The sequence below is a fragment of the Gordionus sp. m RMFG-2023 genome, chromosome 3 (assembly GCF_954871325.1).
Source record: "Gordionus sp. m RMFG-2023 chromosome 3, tfGorSpeb1-WG-v2, whole genome shotgun sequence".
Classification (NCBI taxonomy): Eukaryota; Metazoa; Nematomorpha; class Gordioida; order Chordodea; family Parachordodidae; genus Gordionus; species Gordionus sp. m RMFG-2023.
Genome location: NC_088777.1, coordinates 32,553,827 through 32,576,456, shown reverse-complemented (window position 1 = coordinate 32,576,456; position 22,630 = coordinate 32,553,827). Strand labels below are relative to the sequence as shown.

General features: G+C 26.0%; 2 protein-coding genes across 5 annotated transcripts in view; one reads left to right on the top strand and one right to left on the bottom strand.

Annotated features, from left to right (window-relative positions):
• Positions 1 to 8,405, top strand: part of LOC135925660 (uncharacterized) — a 33,014-nt gene extending 24,609 nt beyond the window's left edge. Inside the window, exons 10-13 of one of the 2 annotated variants that reach the window (XM_065461077.1) lie at positions 5,230 to 5,341; positions 5,500 to 5,745; positions 6,067 to 6,160; positions 7,836 to 8,405. In XM_065461077.1, the coding sequence (XP_065317149.1) occupies positions 5,230 to 5,341; positions 5,500 to 5,745; positions 6,067 to 6,160; positions 7,836 to 8,015 (632 nt within the window). In that variant the 3' untranslated portion in view covers positions 8,016 to 8,405. The remainder of the gene's footprint in view (positions 1 to 5,229; positions 5,342 to 5,499; positions 5,746 to 6,066; positions 6,161 to 7,835) is intronic. The other variant, XM_065461076.1, reaches the window with a different exon arrangement.
• Positions 8,406 to 10,052: 1,647 nt separating this feature from the next.
• LOC135925953 (regulation of nuclear pre-mRNA domain-containing protein 2-like) overlaps positions 10,053 to 22,630 on the bottom strand; it is a 30,021-nt gene continuing 17,443 nt past the window's right edge. For 2 of the 3 annotated variants that reach the window (XM_065461550.1, XM_065461551.1), the window contains exons 4-9: positions 18,713 to 18,834; positions 18,317 to 18,449; positions 14,841 to 15,016; positions 12,237 to 12,750; positions 11,211 to 11,483; positions 10,053 to 11,139 (exon numbers count right to left, since the gene is read on the bottom strand). In XM_065461550.1, the coding sequence (XP_065317622.1) occupies positions 10,535 to 11,139; positions 11,211 to 11,483; positions 12,237 to 12,750; positions 14,841 to 15,016; positions 18,317 to 18,449; positions 18,713 to 18,834 (1,823 nt within the window). In that variant the 3' untranslated portion in view covers positions 10,053 to 10,534. Of the gene's footprint in view, positions 11,140 to 11,210; positions 11,484 to 12,236; positions 12,751 to 14,840; positions 15,017 to 18,316; positions 18,450 to 18,712; positions 18,835 to 21,090; positions 21,233 to 22,630 lie in introns of those variants that run through there. The other variant, XM_065461552.1, reaches the window with a different exon arrangement.

Here is a 22,630-nt window from a genome sequence, read left to right as displayed (position 1 = left end):
TGGTAGGAGTATATCATAACCTAAGATTGATTAAATATTAAGGAAGGATAATTCATTTTTTACTATCATATATAGAATAAAGTTAATATTATCTTAAAAAACATTTACGGTCAAATATCGGTCAATCAAATATTAGTCACTTGACCGAATCATATTTGACCGGTCAAATGCACAACCCTGGAAAATCATTATATTTTCAAAAGTAAAGTATTAAGATATCATACACTAAAGAATTCTCTTACAAATAACTTTAAAGTTATAAAGGAATATTTTTACTAAAATATTTGTGGTATCTATATCATCAACATCAGAAGATATACTGTTTATATAAGCTATGTGCGAATGACATCCATTATTAAATATCTTTCATGTAAATGATTATTATAAGTGAATTTAATTATTTTACCCTAAAATAACAAGCAATTGGTCCTCTGAATCAATGCAATTGTTGCAGTTTGTCAGGAATTAGAGATCTTCAAATCATGGCCCGGGCGCGAAAGGGCCTAAAAAAATAATTGCAGTTCGGGCCGACCCTAATATTTTTTTTAAAATTTTTTTATTTTTAAATTCGAGATAGGCCGGGCGGACAAATAATTTTTATTTCGGGTAGCGCTTTTCGGGACAAATAAAAAAATTTCGTTCGGGATCAGACCGGGCCGAACAAATTTTTATAAAAAAAATCCTTACTGGGCTTGAAAATTAAGCCCGATACAGATCACTACTGGAATATTATCATCATAATCAAACCAAGAATATGTAAAAAGGTTCACCTTTTCATTCTTGTTTAGCTGAAAAATTGGAATGCTTTAGATCACCTTTTAGCATAACATACACGAATAAATTTCTTTAGATATACATTGAGATGTTTTGCCCTTCTTCTTCCACCTTGATAACAAATTGTTTTTTGTTCTAAACTAGCATTTACATATTTTATAAAATTAAAGATCTCGCCTCAATTCAAACAATAGATGCCTTACGCTTTTTTAATTAAAAAAGTACGGCAAAACGCAAACCCTCATATTGTGCGCACTATTATAATGATTTTTAAACGATGAAAAACACCTTTTATTGCATTGAAACGTTCCAAGCGCCATCTAGGGGTTACCAGGGTAAAGCGATTGACGGGGTAACAATGCTAACATGAATTACTTCTTAACCTTGAGCATAAATACCTTAAATATTGTTTGACGATGTATTTTTATATCTAATTTCTTGCCTATGTTCATCTTTTAAAAACTTTTCTCTCGTTTTTTACCCAAAAATTGTAAAAACCACCCTCTAATTTTTTTGCTTTTAGCAAAATATATTAAGGCTCATAATTTAAAAATTTGTATATATGTTCCTTAAAGCCTTAGTTATAAAAAAAATTCGGTAGTATATAACTTAACCTGAAATTACGCAATAACGATTTACACAATCGATATCCGTTAAAGTAAAGTAAAATATTCCGTCTGATTGTAAAAATCTAATTTTTAAATATTAGGTCTACACCATATAAAAAGATACTTTTGTGCAAAAAGGAACATTAATAAATAGTTCACATAGATATATAATTTGTTCTGTTTTGATGATGTTTCCAAACCTTATGGTAAAAATGCAGAATATCAATCGTTATACCCCGGTTTCCCCTATATGTTTTTTATACATTGTTCGCAATATTTTTCAAATAATTGCACAGCCGCGCTAATTATTGAATAAATTATTAGAAAAATGGCAAAAGAATAATAGAAAATAAAAATTTAAAAGATTATAATTCATAATATATTCGAAATAATTATTTTAAAATCAACATAAGATGACCAACATTTTTAAAAAAAAATTTAATTTTTATGTTTCTCCCATAATAGTCAATTATTAATATTAGTTTGTATATTCGAACTAATTTAGCTTTTAATAAAACTAATTATATAACATCAGTAAAAGATTTTAAAAAAGCTTTTTAATATCTTTAATCCCCATTATCTCATTTAATATAATTGCTAATCAGCTAAGATTTTTAATATAACTAGAACAAACGTGCTTACAAATTTTTATCGAAATTGAAATAGGTCGACCGAAAGGTGATTGATTTGACATGAAAACAATAAATAATTTATTAAACCATTGAAAATCGATAGAATTAAATTTTTGGTGAGGCACTGTGCTCTCGATTAAACGTAACAAAAAAACATTACAAAATAAATTAAAAGGGATCAAAGTCAATTCTGTCCGAAGCTATGGAGTGGAGAGTGGTAAAGAAACGGTTTCATGTCAATTCAGCGAAACTTATCGCGAAACTTTTGCAGCGAATTTCGTTTATTGCTGCATTTTATGGCGAAACTTTTATTGCGAATACTATTCCGAAGCAAATATCGCGAATTTTTTTTTATAGTGTAACCCTTATCGCGAAATTTTTAAAACGAATACATTACAGCGAAACTTTTATCACGAATCAATAAGCGCGAAAATTTTATAGCGAAGTCATTAAAATGAAAATCAACTTGCAAAGACAAAGCGAAAACTATTTCGCGAAATTCTTTTAGTGAATTTAATATCTCGAGTTTAATATTGTAATAATTACAAATAGTCACTATTTTACTTTGAAACATTTATTTTTATGATCATATTAGTTGAATAATATTTTTTTTAAAATAGGTACAAGATTGATTCAATGATAGAGTTTTTAATTTTCTTTTGGCCTTAATAATTTATATAATGATTAATGAACTATTTGGCTTGTAAAATTTATTAGTGGAATAAAATAATCTTGTTATTCTGCCCTATGCTTTTCCTTGAAGTCTTATTTTATAAGAATCGCACAAGGAACCTATTGGTAAAATTGATATCTGGGTTGCTCCAATATTTATTGTCTGAAAAACTAAATATTTATAAATTCGTCAATCAGTTTTGCCAGTCACAAATCTAAAACAGAATTAATTAATTGTCTTTATCTAATTTTGAATGGCGATTCAAAAATAAATTGCATCTAAGTATAAGGGATTTCCCCAATTCAAAATATTTCAATCTCATGATTTTACGTTCTTTAAATAAAATATTAGCTCAAATTTGATAGTAATTTTAATCTAATATTAAGACGCAGTCTTAAGCATGAAGCTTGCCAAACTTTGGCAAACATTAATTTTGAAGCTTAAGCCAATATGTAGAATAGTGCTACAACGTATATTTTTATTTTCACATTACTTAGAAATAAAACTAATTAAAGTAACTTTTACTGAATCCCCAAAAGATGATTTTGCTAACAAAAATTTTAATTTTCTCAGAATTGAATTTCTTAGAAAATCACTCAAATTTTTTTTATTATTTCTTCTATTTTTAAGTGCATAAGCATGATTTCTTGAGTTTTAATAACTCGGAAAATTAATAAAAAAATTCTGAGAAAATTTTAAAAAATTACTTGGATCTTATGATTTTTAGAAATAATCTGAAATCAGGAAAAAATTTTAACTTTCAGCATTTTTTTATCTTGATTGGAAAAATTTATAAGAATATTTGTTAAAATGTGCTTTTAATAGCATAAAGCACATTTTTAAAATTTATAAGGGGGGGGGGGGGGATTTATTGGGGTAAAAACTTGAACTCTCTCCTCCGTACTTACAACCAAGAATGAGAGAAACCAGAAAGAAATTGGCTAATTTATTTTCTTTCACTTCAGATAAAGGTTACATGCCTACTTAATTAATAAAAGATCCATAAACATTTCTGGTTATGATTTAAAGAACTTTTGTGGGTAAATGAATATTGTATATGTTATTTTCCTTTAAATAAATCAAATTAGCAATATATTCACTGTTTTCAGTAATGCGCTCGCGATAATGACTTCGCGCATTCGCGGTAGAAAATTCGCTATAAAGGGTTCGCTATAAAAGTTTCTTTAAGATGTATTCGCGGGTAAAGTTTCGCGATAAAAGTTTAGCTGAATTTACCTAATACGATCAGAAACCACTAGTGATATAAATATTGACATCATAAAAGGGGAAAACTAATTTATTTTGAAATTAATTGTTTTAATATTTTTATCTTAAAAAATCTAATTGCTAAATTAATAACAAAAAAATAATAAATTTGATTTTATAAAAAGTGACCATAATATTGCGACCTAATTGAACTTTAGAAAAAATTGCAAACCAGTTTCTATTAACGTTTATAAATTGTTTTTCAATTAGCACGATACCATCTTGTTTTCTTTTACATTATGAAACGCAAATTCAATTAGTTTGCACTGTAATGACGTTATTAACAAATTTATATATATAAAAAATAGTGTTACCTGAAAATACTTATATGGAATGAGAGGTTAAAAGACGTGATAAAAATGAGTAAGATTTTCAATTGAGTATATATATTTGGGGTGTACCGATACCACTTTTTGAAAGCCAATCCGATATTACCAATATTAGATATGGGCCGAATACTGATCCGATATCATATCTGATTGTAAATATGCTAATCGTTTTAATACTTAATGAATACATCTACTAAATACTTTTAAATATAACATCTACATGCCATAAAATAAGTACGATCGATTAAATATTTTTAATGATAAATCACTTATTTATATAAAAAATCTATTTGTATAATAAGTAATAAACTAATATATTATCAAATTTGAAATAAATTTTTTAAAAATGAAGACACCCATTTTATCAGATAGGAAAATTTTATCATATCGGCTGATAGCCGATATTTTTTAAAAGATGAAGAATGCACTATCAGATCCGATGAAAAATATCGGTGCATCCCTAAAATATTTTTTATAAAAATTACCCAATTTTGTAAACATGTTACAAAAGATAAATGTTACTAGTAAAAGAAAATATACAACTTGTACGTAAAAACTTAAAAAAAGGATATATGGTTTAAAAAAAAGAAGTAATTACTAACTCAAACGATTTCACTAAATATAATATATAACTAACCTACTTATCAAACGTATCATCACTCTTAACATTTTTAGCGTCCAGAAATTTTGTTATGTTTTTCGCTTTTAACTTTTTAATTTATTACTAAATGTAAAAAGAATGTTTAAAAAAACCCATAAAAATCGTTTAGATTGAATTGACCCTTTGAAAATATTTGCAACTATCTTCCCATATCCATACTAATATCTATGCAACCCTAATAAAACGTTACATTAATTCTGTTAAAAATACAATGCTATATATCTATTAGAAATTTCTGGCTTAAATAGAATGCTTAAAAATCGTTTTCTCTCCGAAATATTATAAGAATCCGAACATAAGCCCAAAATTTTTTATGCCTCCACACCTCTCAAGCATAAATTCCAACGATCGGTTGGCGAGAATGATGCGGATGCCACCATGGAATCAAAAAATAAAATGTATTTTTTTATAAAAATTTGAGATATTATTTTATCTATTTTCAAAAGTATATGTGCTAAGAAAGAACGGAAAAAAAGAAAGGGACAAATGGCAAAACCTATATTATCATAGATTAGCTGCACATATTAAAATCTTGAATTTTGTTGTATAAAATAAGAACTTGCTTTTCCCAAGAAACACAGCTAGAGGACGAGAACGTATGGATTCTCGCGAAAGTGGGCAAATTTTGGCCTTCTATTCCTAGGTTTACTAACGAAGAATATAGTCAAACCAAAGATTCGAATCTTAAAATGACACCCTCCCTAAAAATCACGAAATCTGGACACTGTAAAATAAAGAAAAACAGCGCGGGAGCTTTATATGGCGGCATGTACGAGATAATTGATGTGGACGAGAGTAGAGAGTAATAAATTTCAATAAATATAAAAAGTATTTTACAAATTTATTTTAGGCGCTTCATAATTTATTTATAAGCATCTTAAACAGAAATTTAGTGCCAACCAAACTATTAAAACCTGAATGCACATTTAAAAATTTTCTAATTCAGAACTTACCAAATTCTTAAAAGGAACAAAGAACACTATGTATAAGGGGATTCCCTATTCTCGAACGAGACAATATCTATTTATATTATATTAACTTTTTATTTTAAAATATTTTATACATTCGTTTATTTTTTTTAAATTTATAGCGTATTTATAAAAAAAATTAAATAACTTTATAGGAGATATCTGGTTAATCCTTCAAACATTATACCCCTGCCATGTTTCAGGGCGGATCCTGTGAACCATCCTAAAGCGTTTTACGCTCCGGGAACGGTAAAATATTGTTCGATTTCACATGATTATTTTAACAAGTACTAGTTACATTCTTAAAGGGTAACGAGTTCAGATACATTATAAGTTACTTTATAAATTATTTATATAACGCATTATTTTTTTTATTTAATATAAAAAAATTTACGATAAAATGAATTACACTGAAACTAGAGAATAGAATATATATACATCGAAACAAAATATCACGATATTGCACAGATTATTTTTTATGAAAATTCTGGTTTAATAAATTTTCTAAAAGATCCGCTCATTTCTTTCCATAAATAAGCGTTCCATGACTGAACAAATTATACGGGAACACTTGATATAGGGACATTATATTTAATAAAAAGTTTAAATCTAGGAAATCATCGTATAAGATAATGTGTTTGTATAAAATTTTCTTGTTCATTATCAACATCAAAATTTTACACGGGATATGGTAGTTGACAATTTATACTCTTTTTAATTAGTACAGATTATGACCCAGATTTATTTTGTAACTTTCACAAACATTGGCATTTTGACATGGCAACGTTATGCTTTCTTATAATAATTCTCTAAAAAGATCTTATTGGCATCTTTGCCACTAAGTTTAATGTATGACCATAACATTTTCTGTGCCTGGGAAGGTAATCAGTCATGTAAATCAGAACTCAGAAGTAGTAGCTGTTGTGCAAACAAAATTAGGCGCTAATAATCTCTCATTTAAAATATCCTTCATTTAAATAATATATTTAGATATTCTTGAAGTTAAGATTTGTTTACATATCATTTTTATATTAGGTTGCAGAGTATTTATTAGCTCAATAAAAATATCACAGGAAGTTTTTAATTTGTTCTAATTTATTTGGTGTTGATGAATTCATGTTATCTATAGTTATCTTTATTTTGGATTGGTGATGATATATGTTCCCTATAAATTTATATATTTTATATAAGAATATATAATTATTTATATAAAGTTAGTTTAATTATTTTTATATAATATTAGGCAAAAAAAAATCTTGTTACATATACATCTAACAAAAATCTAGTAAAATTATTTAATACAAGTTATGTGAAAATAAATTAGAGATGTGCTTCCATAGATTGACTGTAGATGAGTTAGTTGCTGAAATATATCTTTTTTTGGAATATTTCTGTACTCAGCCTTCTCTTTGTGAAATCCAAAATATTTTTAGAAATTTAACCAATTTTTACATTTAAATCCGTTGTTTTGGTAATAGTTGTAGAAGGGTATGGTACAGTTTCTATTTCATCATTCTAATAATTTGATTGTTATCTTCATCAAATGATCAGTCAGAATTCATAATTATGTCTGATTAAATGGTTTGATCAAATATATATAAATAAAGGCACACATACAGAAACAGACATTTAAACAAAATGTTAAATTAAATCAATTTAATATAACATATTAAATATAATAATTATTTGAATATATTTATTAAGATATAAAATATTTTAAAAGTACTTGTTACTTTTGGCAGTTGGAAAAAAAAATATGACTAGTTCTTTTAACATCACTAATTAGAGATAAATGAAAGATTTTATATATAATAATGAAAGAAAATAAAAATGACAGAGAGAAAGGAAAGATATGGGTAACAATATGAAAAAAAATTATATTCTTAATTATTTATAGTTTATCGATGTATTTTTTTATATCCAGTCAGTCCTGGCCAGATATCCTCAAACTACTTGTTTTTACAAAGCGCTAATTCACGAAATACCCTCGCACGTGGATAAATGTTACATGGTCATATTTGATGATCCACTTTACCCAGACGGTTATTCTCCACCTTTGCCTATACACCAAAAATATATCATCCCATTCAAATTATCAACTTAATTTATTTTTAAAAATATTTTTTGTATGTTACTTCTTTACTTTTAATTTTTATATATAGAGAATAAATCTACTTTGATATTTTTTACAAGTTAGTGTTTTTAAAATCTTCGATATGTTTTTTTTGACTTAAGGGTATTATATTTTTTATCGAAGATTTTTAGATGTCATCTGATATAAATTATTGAAAGTTTTATCTAAAACAATATGTAATTTTTTTCATTAGTAAAAACAAATTTTATTTGTAATCTTAACAATTTATATAGTCATCTAACATTTTTTTGGTTGATTTTTAATGAAAATTTTTTAATTATAACATTATATCCCATTTTTAAAAAAATAATATGCATTCATATTTGGCATAAGTAAAAATAGATAAGGTCAGGTTATAATAAAATTTATAGTTAATGTTAAAAAATATAAAATATTTAGAATTATTTTTTAAAGTTTTTAACGCCTCAATTGTATTTATTATATTTATTTTTTAATCAAATTTTTATGCTTTTTTTTAAGAGAAAAGAAAACTTTTACAAATTTTAAAGCTTCTGACAAATTTATTTGTATTAACGATACATTCGTAATTTTAAATCAACTACGAGGGCGATTTTTAAATTTGAACATCTCATTTTACTCTAAATGTATTCTTGCATGTTATAAATTTCATACAATTTTTTTAAATATATTTTATAAAAAATATTAGCCATAAGGTGGTGTATGAGGGAATGAGATATATATTCTCCCGTATGCATATTGGTCCCTTATCAATTGATTTATAGAATATGAGGGCTTGGGGTAAATTTATAATACATTCCCTTCTTATATTTGTCCACTCATCACTAATAAGGATCAAATTTTTATCTAATCTTTGGATTACTATATTTTTAATCCTTAATATATTCACTGTTTTTATAATTTCTTTCATTACACATTATTGAGTTATGGAAAATGGGTAATTTTACATAAAGACGGCTGTTGCAAATTCAATATCTATTTTACTTTGCTTTTCAGGTGATACTATATATTTCATTAAATGTTTCGTTTTCATTTTATTATATCCAGGGAAATTACTTGATAAACCTAATATTTTCTATACTAAAAATTACTTATATAAATTTCATCTGTATTAATTATAAATATACTTTCTAGGCTAGGTAATTAATTTAGACGAGTATCATGTAAAATTATTACAAAAATTAAGAAATATAGGTTCAGCTAAAGGAAATTGCTGTTACCTAATTATCTATAATCATATGACATGTTAGATTTGTTATAAAAAAATGAATTAACCCTATCGAATCCATATCTCAAACCTTTATTTAACCATCAACCCTATCCTATATATCTAACCTATAGTCCTACTTATCCTTAATGTTTTAACTTTAAATTATTTCTATATTAAAATATTTCTTTCAGATGAATATTATTTGAGTTAAGAGCTATTATTATATTATCGAAAATGATTAAGAATGAACTAGGTATAATAACAAAACGCAATTATGATTTATCAACTACGAGGAAAAAAATTTTTAAATGAAATATGATTATTTAATAAAATAATACATACAAATAGGGATACCTAGAGGAAATTTCCCTTGTGTTACATCCCTAGTCATATTCCAATTTAACACTTATGTTGAGGGTTAATTATTATTTTGGGTATCGGTTAAAATAAAAGTATTGACCAATACGTGAGTATTTGTGCATCACTGCCTGCAATAATTTTAAATGTTTTGTTACAAAATTAATATTATTAAATATAAACTTAAAAATTTTAATTGCCAAATTAAATTTATCTAACTATTGCATGATAAAAATTTTAATATATTAATGCCTTGATTTATAAATAAATAATGGAAGAATAAATTGATAAAATTAGATATTTTTCCAGGAACGTTCCGTAACTGGCAATCATAATTTTTGATCGAAAGAGAAGCATAAAAATGGCAGTTTTGGGCCCCTATTCAAAATAAAACTAGTAATACTGATACGTGAGAATATCTTTATTTAATTTTAATAAAAATGACAAAATTAGGACAGTAAGGTTAAATATATTTCTCATATATAGCAATTGTATACCAAATGATAAAATAAATAGATTGATGTTAATATATTTAAATGTGGAAAGGCAAACATTTATTAGATGAAGCCTAAAATATAAATTGAAAAAAACTTGGACTTCATATTTAGTCTAACAATCTAATGATTATTATTAGTTTAAATTTTAAAAGCAATAATTAGAATGATAAGTGCTGTGCTTTATATTATATTCACAAAAATTCATGAAGGATTTTAGAAGTAATAACATTTAATAAATGTCGCTTGAATGCTATATAGCATTTTAAATAACATAAATGTAGTATTTGTATAATTTTTTGCAATTGAAACACAACCAGACAGTAAAATATAGCAAAAGTGATATTAATTAAATAAAAGATTTCAAAAGGAATGAAATATGAATAATATTATATTTAAATTATAAATGAAATATAAATATTTGACATTTTTGCTCTCAAACATAATTTTCAATACTTTTTCTGGCCTATCAATACTTTCAAATTAGGATTGTAAACACATCTAGGTGCAGTGGCATGGTAATTCTTAGATCCCATAACTCCGCTGGGTGAACTTACATTATTGTTACTTTGCTGATGATGTGTCTTACGTTGTATATTAGGATGCGGATTGTAATTGAAGCCGGTGTTAAGAGAACCGGTATATTGAACTTCTAAAGTATTTTGAGGTTCGCAGTGGAAAGAATTATTAAAATTTTCTAAATTCGAGGCAGTAGTCGTCTTGGTACTATTGAGGCCTATCAAGTTGGTTAGAATATCTAAAGGCTTAATTTCTGGCGAAGATTGCATAGCTTCCTCCGTGGATAATGGTATGCTCTTATTTACATTCTTCGGGATAATCATGGAAGCATTGAAATCAACAGATGCCATGGTAGGAATAGGAATGACAAATGGGTTAGGCTGTGAAAAGGATATGTTGCTTGATTGATAAGAATCATTGATAGAGTTGAAAGAATTAAAAGGGGGAGGGGGTGGTGGAGGCAAAAATAGGCTATAATTTTCCTTTTTAGGGGCAGAAGAACTTATATCAAAAGTAGAAGTGACTGTAGGAAATGCTATAAAAAAATAATATATAATACCATCGGATTTAAAAAGATATGCTTAAAATAAGTAAGTACTAATATACCTAAATTGATATTATCAATAACACTGCTATTCCTTAAATCAAAATCTCCATAATCTTCCTTGAATAAATTTTCAATATGAGTCGATTGGTCACGTGGTGCCGGACCTTTCTGTGCGATGTCTTCGTCATAGCCGATATCCATATCTTCACTATTGGAGATAGCTATCTTTTCGGGGTTTTGAATGGAGTGATTTAAGTCGCTCCAAACATTTTTCTTAGGTGTTTCATTTAGCGTTTCAAGTATGGACTGGAATAAATTCTTGGCAGTTTTAACTTTATACAAAGGAGAGAGAAAGGATTCGTCATTTTTGTCATACTTTATTTTTTAATTTAATTCAAGACTAACCCCAAAAATAAATCAATAATAGCATGTGATATTTAGTTAATGATTTAAAATTTAATTTGATAAATTCCAATCTTCACTAAATAAAATAACATTTTACCAATAAGATTTAAATGGGGAAAGGAATTCACGCTGTAAGCTTGTAGATTAGCTAGCTTATCTTTAGTCATTTACTATCAGGTCTAGCTAGGGAGAAGTAGAAATTTCCCACCCCTTCTGAAATTTGCCTATTCTGTTAAATATTATTTTAAGCTAATAAAAATTTTCTCTCTATCACCACCCCCCCCCTCCAAAAAATATTTATAATATATGATTACAAACAATAATTTGAAAGAAAATAGCAAAAGTTAATAATTTTTTAAAATAATAACTATAATTCAAAATTTTTATAAAAAATATTTTTTAAAAAAATTAAAAATCAAAGTAACATAGCCAACGGTCTGCAATAGCAATAATATTTATGGAAGAAAAACCAACCTACTAGTATCCATCCTTCTTAGCACAATTCGGGCTAGGCCTATGATTACTATCCTACCACATTTTCTTTAAAATAACCTCATACAAACATAAGTAATTAGTACAAAATAAAAGTATCAATACTGTGTTTGATTTTGTGTATTGGAAGTTTTTATAACCCATAATCATTTGTTGAATAAAATATATTTACAAAATAGTACACTTACTCTCTATGTCCTGGTTACTAGTGCTGGCCACATTCACACCAAATTTGGTGGGAGATGAATTCCCGAAAAGGAGTCTTAAATCGATATCGGTCCTGGTATTTTCACCTATTTCGTAACTTTTTGTATCTTTCGCTTCCTTGTCATCTATAGTTTTATCAAAACTGGAGCCTTTCATAGGTATATTAGAAGCTGTCATATCTTTGTTTGACGTTAACCTCAAATCCGTGTCAAGATTAATTTTGACATTATGATCTTGACCACTTTTTATATTTCCGCTGAATTTGTCGATATTTTCAGAGTTTGGTAAGTTATTTAAATTATCATTTATTCTCATATCCACATCGGGTTTAAGCGACGAAACTATGCGAGATATCGAGTTCAATATATTGATGGTCTCATTATTATTTGGTTCAACAGAATTATTGGTAATGGTTGTCGGAGTACTGATTTTATTTTTTTGATCATTTAATTTCGATTTGACAGTTTCAATACGTTTGGTATATCTTTTGTATGCCTAATAGTCAATATGATAAAATAATATTTATTTTATATCAGAGATGCCCCCCCCCTCTCCACTAATATCAGTTTATATATCGATACCTTATTATTGCTAATAAAAAATTATATGCGATAAAATTCATCAATATTTATTATATTAACATCTTTTTTTCTCGTCGAAGTTTTAAAAATTGTTGGTAAAATTTTATTTTAATTGGCTTAATGTGGGCTAATATTTGATAGTATTTGCCGACATTGACCCATGTTGCATTAGTCTGTTTTAAAGGTAAAACACTATGTAGTAAGGCTGTGCCGATATTAAATATCGGATCGGGCCAACCAATACCTGTAAAAACCCCGATCCGGTCCGATCTTTATAATTTTCTTTTTTAAATTTTATTTTATATTATGTATATTTATTTTACATTATTATAATATTTTCTAAATAATTTTTTTTAAACAATGAAATGCACAACACCCTCTAAATTTTATTTCTTTTTTAAAATAGATTTATAGTATTTTAAAAGTTTTTTTTATAAAAATAGAAAGAAACACCCAAAGTTTTATTTATTTTAAATCTTTTTAAATAATAACGCCAATTTTATTATATATGCTTTAAATAAAAGAATTTTTTTAAATATGGTATCTGAATTATGGAAATATTTTACAAAATACAAAGATAATTTTGCAAAATGAGTTATCTGCGGAATCATCTGAGTCTGCCTTCAGTATGGCAGGGGATATAGATAGTCCATATCGTAGAAGCTTATTGTCAGAAAATCTAGAGGCTCTCATATTTATTTTAAAAAATCTAATATATTATAATTTTATATATTAAATATTACAATTTTATAATTCATACCAACATAAAATGGACATATTATTAAATATATATTTTTTTAATTATAGTCTTAACTGTAGAAATAAATAAATTAAATGCATAATTAGATTTTTGCATAAAAAATAGATATCTTAATTACATTTGGTTCAAAGGGGGGTGATGAAAAATCAGTATAAATATCGATATCGGATCGGTTTTGAAGCAATATCGGAAAATATCGGATCGAATCGGTGAAAAATATGTGGATCGGCACAGCCCTGTAATTAAGGTTGCCCACTTTAAATTTTATGATGAAGGAATATATTTTTAAAACTAAGTTATAACTATTTATTTTATATACAAAGGGAAGGATATATTTTTTTTAAATTAAATTTCTGGAAACTTTAATCTAAGAATTATCTAGATTGGATAAAAAAAAAATTAAATTACAAATTTTGATATTTCATATGATCTGATTCTAGAAATATTTTTTAAAGTTCTTTAATTCAATTATCCATTGTTCTCTCCAAGGGTCACTAGACTTTTCCATATACTGAGGCTCAATGGGTACTCAAAATTCTTTAAAAATCAATATTTTTGCTTTTAAAATTGTATCTTTTAAATTTGTTTACAGAATTCTTCAAAATATTTAGGGACTCGAGGCCCCAATAGCATTCTCTTAGTGGCGCCACTAGCTTTTCCAAAAATATTTTATAGCAATTGAAAACTTACTATTTATTTCATTTGTTTAAATCATCAGCTGCAAATGCAATCGAGATGGATTATTAATTATACATAACTTTCAATGCAAATATAGGCAATGAGATGTTATAACATTTTGTCCCATATCCTATTTTATATGCCAGCAGTAAATTTGGCGATTTTGAAATCACAAGATCTGCTTAAAATATTTATTTTCACGTTTAGTATAATATATGAGAATCATTTAAACTTAAAATGTTTTTGGCAAACCAAATATAAAAGGTAAAATTATTTTTCTAAATATGGGACAAAAGGAAGGATTTAACTGAAGGAACAAATATTGGCAATATTACATTTTATATTCTATGATAAATACTCTTCAAAAAAATTCCTTTAAAATATTCACGGATCATCGTTAGGTAATAAAAAATACACTAATATGTATTAGATTAAAACATAAAATCATATTTTTTAATTTTATGAGTAGTATCTATAGCCAAAACTTTAAGTAATATTTATTTAGCAAGGTCATATTGTATATGCGAATCTTAAGAAAAATGCTATTAAAAAATTTATCAACTTACTGTGGTCACAAATCTAGCGTCATCATTAACGGTTTCATAATATTTGGAAGCCCTTTGTGTATTATTTATCAGAGTTTTTCTGTCCTTGTTGAATGAGTCCAAAAAAGTTATGAGACTCTCTAATTTTAGGCTGACATTTTCTAAGCTCGTGTCAAGTCTCTGGCCAGAAGCTTTATCTGTTATATATGTGTTTGTATATATAAAAGCTGTAAAAAGTTGGGAAGGCCAAATTTCATGAATTATTAAAAATTTTAAAGAATTTTCCTCTAGGAAAATTATGAGTATTATTGAATATGAGTGAGAATAAAGGCTCTTTACTATAAAATGTAATGGGTAATTCCATGACAAATCGACCAGCCATTCGGCCGACCATCTCAAAAATGAATGAAACTTGGCATGTTAGTTATTTATGTTGTATAAAAAAATCAAAATTTTAGAGTGCTAGCTCAACCAGATCCAAAGATATACGCCTTCAAAGTCTAAAATGGCGAAGTGCGTGATTTCATTAAATCTTGTTATTTTAAAAAATACTTAAGATAGAGTCACAAATTATATATCATTTTATAGCCCTTAAAATTTTACGTTGGAAAACATAAAAAAAAAATTATAAAATTTCAAGTGTTTTCTTATTTCCGGTAAAAATAAAAATTAACATTGTTAGGAAGGGATTTTTTGGGGGTGTTAATATTCACCAAAAATGTTTATTACCTTTATATTAAACGATTTAATAAAAAATCTCGATAGCCATTTTTGTTTTTTTAATTTTATTTGAATTTTTATTATTTTTATAAATATTAAAATGCAATATAGATGGCGTTATATTAATTTTTTTTTATAATATATAATTTTTAATAAAAATATGAATAGTATTGTGATTAAAATTAAAAAATCAATTGAGTATAACCAAGAATGATGTCCTGGGGCGATATGTAAGCAGGCAGCCCATACAGATATTATTTTATTGACGCTATATTGTAAAATAAACATATTTTAAAATTTTATATTCAAACTATTATAATTTCGCGCTTATTAATAGAAATTCCTAAGGCCATAATTTGTAGATATATCCTTTCATTGTTGTGAATCTACTATCGTTATTATTTGAAAATTTATCAGTTTATTTTATTTTTTTATTACTATCATCGCTACCAATCAATCATTATATATATTTCAAAACTTAAACATTTTTTACAACCAAATGAATTTATGATAAATTTTGATTTCTCTGAAAATTATGCATTTGTAAACCAAGACACTGTTCAATAATGTTATTGCAGTACATTTATACCAGACAAAAATGATAAAATTTTTGACTAATCGATTCAGCAAAAAGCCAAACAAAATATATTACTGTTCTGATGCATCAGCTGCGCAATATAAAAACAGAAAATTTTTTATAAATTTGTGTTATCATGAATCCGATTTTGGTGTAGCAGCTGAATGACATTTTTCAGCTACATCCCATGAAAAAGGTCCATGTGACTGCCTTGGCGGAATTAAAAAGATTAGCAGCACGTTCAAGCCTTCAGCGCATCAATTCTGGACACATTTTAACGCCAGTTGATTTATATCAATTTGCAAAACAAAACATGCCATCAGTAAATTTTACATATATAACCAACGAACAATACAATTTACAAGAGATTAAACTACGAGAAAGATTCAATTTAGTTTGTCCCATTTCAGGAACTCGGGAAATACATGCTGTATTTCCTTTGAGTTTAAGTAAACTTAAATCGAAAATATATTCATATGCAGAGGACTTTCAAATTAACAATATCTCAAATGCCGATAATTTGTCTTTTGCCGATATTAAAGGATTCGTAACATGTGTTTATGACAATTTTTGGTTGTTAACCACAGTACTAAAAAAGAATGAAATTACTGAAAAGATATATATTTCCATTTTACATCCCCATGGATTAACACCATCCTTCTTTTACCCCACAATTGCGGAAAATATATGGTTACCCATATAATCAAATAATAACAGTAATAGATCCTATTACAGTGACAGAACGTACCTACAAATTATCGTCTCAAATTCTATTAATAAGCACAAATTGGGATAAGATTAAAACAAGAGGCATTTATTTTTATATTGTTTGTGTATAAAATTTTAAAATATGTTTATTTTACAATATAGTCGTCCTAATAAAATCATATCTATATGGACTGTCTGCTTACATATCGCCCCAGGACATCATTCTTGGTTATACTCAATCGATTTTTTAATTTTAATCACAATGCTATTCATATTTTTATTAAAAATTATAAATTATAAAAAAATTTAATATAACGCCATCTATATTGGATTTTTTTATTTTTAAAAATAATAAAAATTCAAATAAAATTTAAAAAACAAAAATGGCTATCGAGATTTTTTATTAAATCGTTTAATATAAAGGTAATAAACATTTTTAGTGAATATTAACACCCAAAAAAAATCCCTTCCTAACAATGTTAATTTTTTATTTTTACCGGAAATAAGAAAACTTTTGAAATTTTTTAATTTTTTTTATATTTTCCAACGTAAAATTTTAAGGGCTATAAAATGATATATAATTTGTAACTCTATCTTAAATATTTTTTAAAATAACAAGATTTTATGAAATCACGCACTTATCTGGTTGAGCTAGCACTCTAAAATTTTGATTTTATTAACATTTACAACATAAATATCTAACATGCCAAGTTTTATTTATTTTTGAGATCGTCGGCCGAAAATCTCGTTTTTTTGGTCGATTTGACATGGAATCACCCAATTCCAAATTGACTATCCAAAGTCAAATAGTTTGCCGAAAAAGTGCTATGAAAGATTATTCTTAATATTCATATATAAAAGATATAATTATCTATATAACAATGCAAATTTTATTATTGAAATTTTGTGAAAAGTTTTTTTGTTTAGTTTTTAAAATTTATTAGATAATTTATTAAAAAAAATAAGATTTGTGTTTTTAGTAAATCACTGATTCAATGAAAACCATAATGATAAGAATGGACGAGTTTTTCCAATCTTAAACATAATATAACTAATATATAAGTGCTTCAATGCTATTATTTTGGCCTAATCCTAGTTAAGCCCTAATATATACACCAAAATTTTTTAACATTTTAAAGGGTCAGGCGAAATTGACATGGAATTACCCAAATTTTAATTGTATAAATATTTCCTTAAAAGTATTAACAGTGTGGCATATAAAGAAGTGTAGTTTAATTTTAACCCCCTTCCCCATAAGAAATATTACCAGGGTTTAACAAAAATCTTCAAATGAGCATTTGAAGATTTTTTTCCCAAAATTTTGTGCAAAAAATCTTTGAAGATCAAAAAAATTGGTAAAAAAAATCTTAACATTTTTGATCTTCAAAAGAGTAAGGATCTTTGAATTTTGAGCAAATGTTAAACCCTAAATATTAGAATAAAAAATTAAGCTGAATATAAAGATTCTTAGTAATTTTCCAGAGATTTATACCTTTGTACTGTTTGACCCATTCTTTGTTGTTTAAGTCGAAATTGGAAAGACACTTTTCTACGTCGACTTCCTTATTTTTCAAATCTTTCGATAACTTGTCTACCTTGTTGATTTTTAAAAACAATTCCTTGGGCTAATTTTTTTACAAAAAATTAAAAATTATGAAACATAGATAACATTCATAAGAGTGTGAGTGATTCTTTCTATTTTGAAGAAACAAGTAATTTCTTAGTTGATGATATCAAGGGAATGTTTTTGTTTATTGAATTACAAAAAATAATAATTTTGAAGTTAAAACGAGTAAAATTATTTAAATGAACCTATAATTATGACCATTTAATTGAATAAAATTCCTTTGAATTATATTTAAAATTATAATAATTAAGAAAAAAATACCTTAAAATTATCTATTTTGTCTGAGAGAGCTGGGGAGGTTGTTAATTGAATGGATTGTTGTTTGGGTGGAGATTGGGGAGATTTGGTGAACACTACTTTCGGGGAAATTTCTTGGGTCGAATCTAGATGAAATATCCATAAAAATTTAAAATTCCCAAAATTTATAAAAATATCATTAAAACGTCTGTTTAAATGGTAAATTTAATTTTTCATATATCGTCGTCAGCTATTAAAGAACATTTTTTTCAAAATTTTGACATAACCTAAAATAATTTAAGGACTCTCTAGAATCCATGCATAACCGAAAAGGATGGACAATCCCCTCCCCCCTCGAGGGAAAAATATGATTTCCCATTAAATTTTTTTTTAATCATCAGTGTTTTCTCATGTACGAAAAATTTGAGTAATTTTTTTTATTTATTTTCTGAAATGTTTGTAAAATTAATGTATATACTTTAAAAAATATTAGATTGGTAATAAAAATTTTAGTTTTTTAGATAAAAAACATCAATATATATAGTATTATGCAAATAATTTAAAATAAATCACTTTGGTAGTATTCTGTACCTAATCTTCAATAATTGATTATAAAATTTTCATCATAAATTCGTTCTTTTTAAATTTATTTTTAAATTGCAACGATTTGCTGTGTACAAAAAAGTGTTTTAGAGGTACTGACATTTTATCTTGAAAAGTTTATACAAAATCAAATGACGGTTTATCAAGGTAACCTAGTTCTATCCACAGGAACCTATTGTTTGTATTTTATGTAATCCATGTCATTAATGTTGAACTCATTTTTTATATTTTCATACCTAGGACCCGATTAAAAAATTAAATGACTAAGGGCTAATCATATCAAATATAGATCTTTAATAGAAGAGATGAGTTAAATTTTTAGAGTAATCTTTATTTTCATGTTTTTTCCTAAAATAGGAAAGACGTCATGTTTACACTTTGAAACCGAATAAAGGTATTTAAAATAAATTCATTGCACTATTCCTCACAATATGCGTCACAATTATACAAAATGCTATTTGATTTGAAAGATGTCTAAAATAAGTTACCGATTTCAATTGAAATGACTCAAAAATCTATAAAATATACAATTATTAGACCTGTGCGCCTTTACGCCGGAACAACCGCCGATTGAGATCATCAGCGGCCAATTTTTTTATGGCGGCAACGTGGCGTGTATAATTTTTAGAATGCTGTTTATTTATATTTATATATTAAATTATTATTATTATTTAAATTTTAATATCAACATTAATAAAATTAAAACATGATTTGTATTCTACTATATATAATAGAATATTACATTCATTCCTACATCATATTTCATTCCAAATACATATGAATTATTTTTATGGACTTGCACGTTTTAAACCACCCTATCAATTATGAAATAACAACTCTCTCTACTATTTATAAATCAAGTTATGTCTGGAGGTACTTTGGAAATTTTATTTTGAAGAATGGAAATAAGAAAAGCACAATAATGTCTTATTATATTTACTAATAACCTTGCTTAAAATTAAGGGGAAAAGATGAGGAAGATTCGTATGAAATAAAATGTTTGGTAAAAATATAAGTACAAGTAACCTTTCTCGGCACAGTTAATTTTCATAAAATATCAGAGTAAACATTTCTAAAAAAATCGAACGCGTTCACGTCCAGGTTCATGTTCAAAAAAAAGGAACGCGTTCACGTTCATAAAACAGTTCAAAATTTTATGATAAATTTTTTTTAAATTAAATTTAATATAAATAAACTTATATTTTTTAATAGAATATATTTTAGCCATGTTAAAAAATAATATAGTTTTATTTTGATAATATAATTATAAATAAAATAAAATATAATATAATATAGCGAATAAAAAGATATTTTTATTTATAAAAAAATTTTCTTATTAAATTTTAATAAATATTGTTTTCAAAATATTTATCTGATAGACAGGAACACTTGGCAGTTAATATGGCATTAGCCTAAAAACGCGCTCTACAGGGGCAGATGAGGGGATTGCGGTATTATACTTAATAAACAGCTCTTAACGTGGATAATTTATTAAAAAAATATGTTTTGTTATTTGCAAAAAATTGAGATAAGTTATCCTCCTCCAATCCATTCTCTATTATCGACAAAAAAAAAGGATATCTCGAAATTAACAGTTCTCTAGGATTTTCAAAGCATTTTTTTCAATAACGCTATAAGTTTATTTTTAATAGGTTCGTTCTGTGAAAGTTTTATCTATGGCCATTGAAGTTTGAAGGCTGGATGTATAATTGCAGAAAGAACATATTGATCCTTATATATATGTTCAAATCTTTAAAAAAAATATATATGTAATTAATTGAGAGTGATAGGTTTAATACCTTTTATTAATCCCATTTAATACGGCGTCTATCAATGGTTGACCATATTTGAGGCCACTAATTTTTTTTAATTTTAAAATAACTATAGTTATTGTTGGGGTCAAATATCCCAAATGCATTATTTCTTCAAATTTAATGATTTAACTTAGTTATATCATATAAAATCAAATAATTAATATTAAAATCAAATGTCGTATTAAATTGGAACCTGAAGATTTTGACAATATAATACTTTTTGGTAAGCATTGGATTAGTTCCAATATAGGATGTTAATGTAAAACATTTATCATATTTGGCCATAGTAATGATGATTCATCTGATTTTGGATTTTCAGAATCAGATGATGAGGATTAAATAATTATATCCATGCTTATGCTAATCTATTAAATTAAAATATAAACAATAATATTCAAATTAATAAACTATGTGTTAAAAAAATTGAAATGTGAAAAGAAAATACATAGCCGATTAAAAAATATAAATAATACATTTTTTAAAAAAATTCGGAAATATTAAATTTTTCAAATAAATAAAAAAAAAATATTTTTAAAATTGAACGAACGTTAAATTCGAACGCATTCGTCATAAAAAAGGAACGCGTTCACGTTCAAAGTTCGTCAAAAATAAAAGGAACGCCGTTCATCATTTTTTTCAAAAAAAATGAACTTCGTTCACGAACGCGATCGTTTACAACACTAATTCAAAGTCTGAAAATGTTCCAATACCATGTGGCAATAATTTTTAGGTTTGTAAAATTAATTTTATTAAGCTTTATTTTGAAAGTTTAAAACAACTAAATTTTTAGTTTGTTTATTTTCAGCTTATTTGAGATCGTTTGTATAAAACTTAAATATATAATTTATTAAATTAATTGTGTAAAACATTATTTTGAAAGTTCAAAACTAAATCAAATTTTTATTAGTTTCATTCCAGCTCTAATTATTTTGATGTTTTTTTAAAATAAATATGAAATCTAATAGGGCGAAATTATGTTTTGATGTGCTGGTTATATTTAATACCATTTGATTCTATAAACAATAAAAAGATGACTGATTTTCTAAAGGTTTCAAATTTAAATAAAATGATTATTAAAAAATAAATTGCCGAAAAATAGAAATATAAAATAATTGATTCCTCGTCAGAATTGCCTAATAGGACAACCATTAGTCGGGGTGTACTAGATGATGTCCATTAATATATAAAGGCGCCCGATCATTTCAAGCGTCGAAATTGTATCACATTTAGTCTTCATCATTTAGATTATAATTTTGATTTAAAATATTTTACCCTGGCAACTAGAAATGTGACACAAAAACATACTGGGGAAACCATATTATCTGAATTGATAGTATTGAAGAGGAGTTCCATTTAACAAAATAATACATGCTTGCATTCCAAAATTATATTTTAATTTGTTATAATAAAAATCAATAGAATATTACTAATATATGTTGTTTATGTAACTCTGATCTGTGTAAAAATGCAATTCCTTAGTCTATTTCTGAGAATGAGAAAATACATAAATTTAAATTAGAGTGAG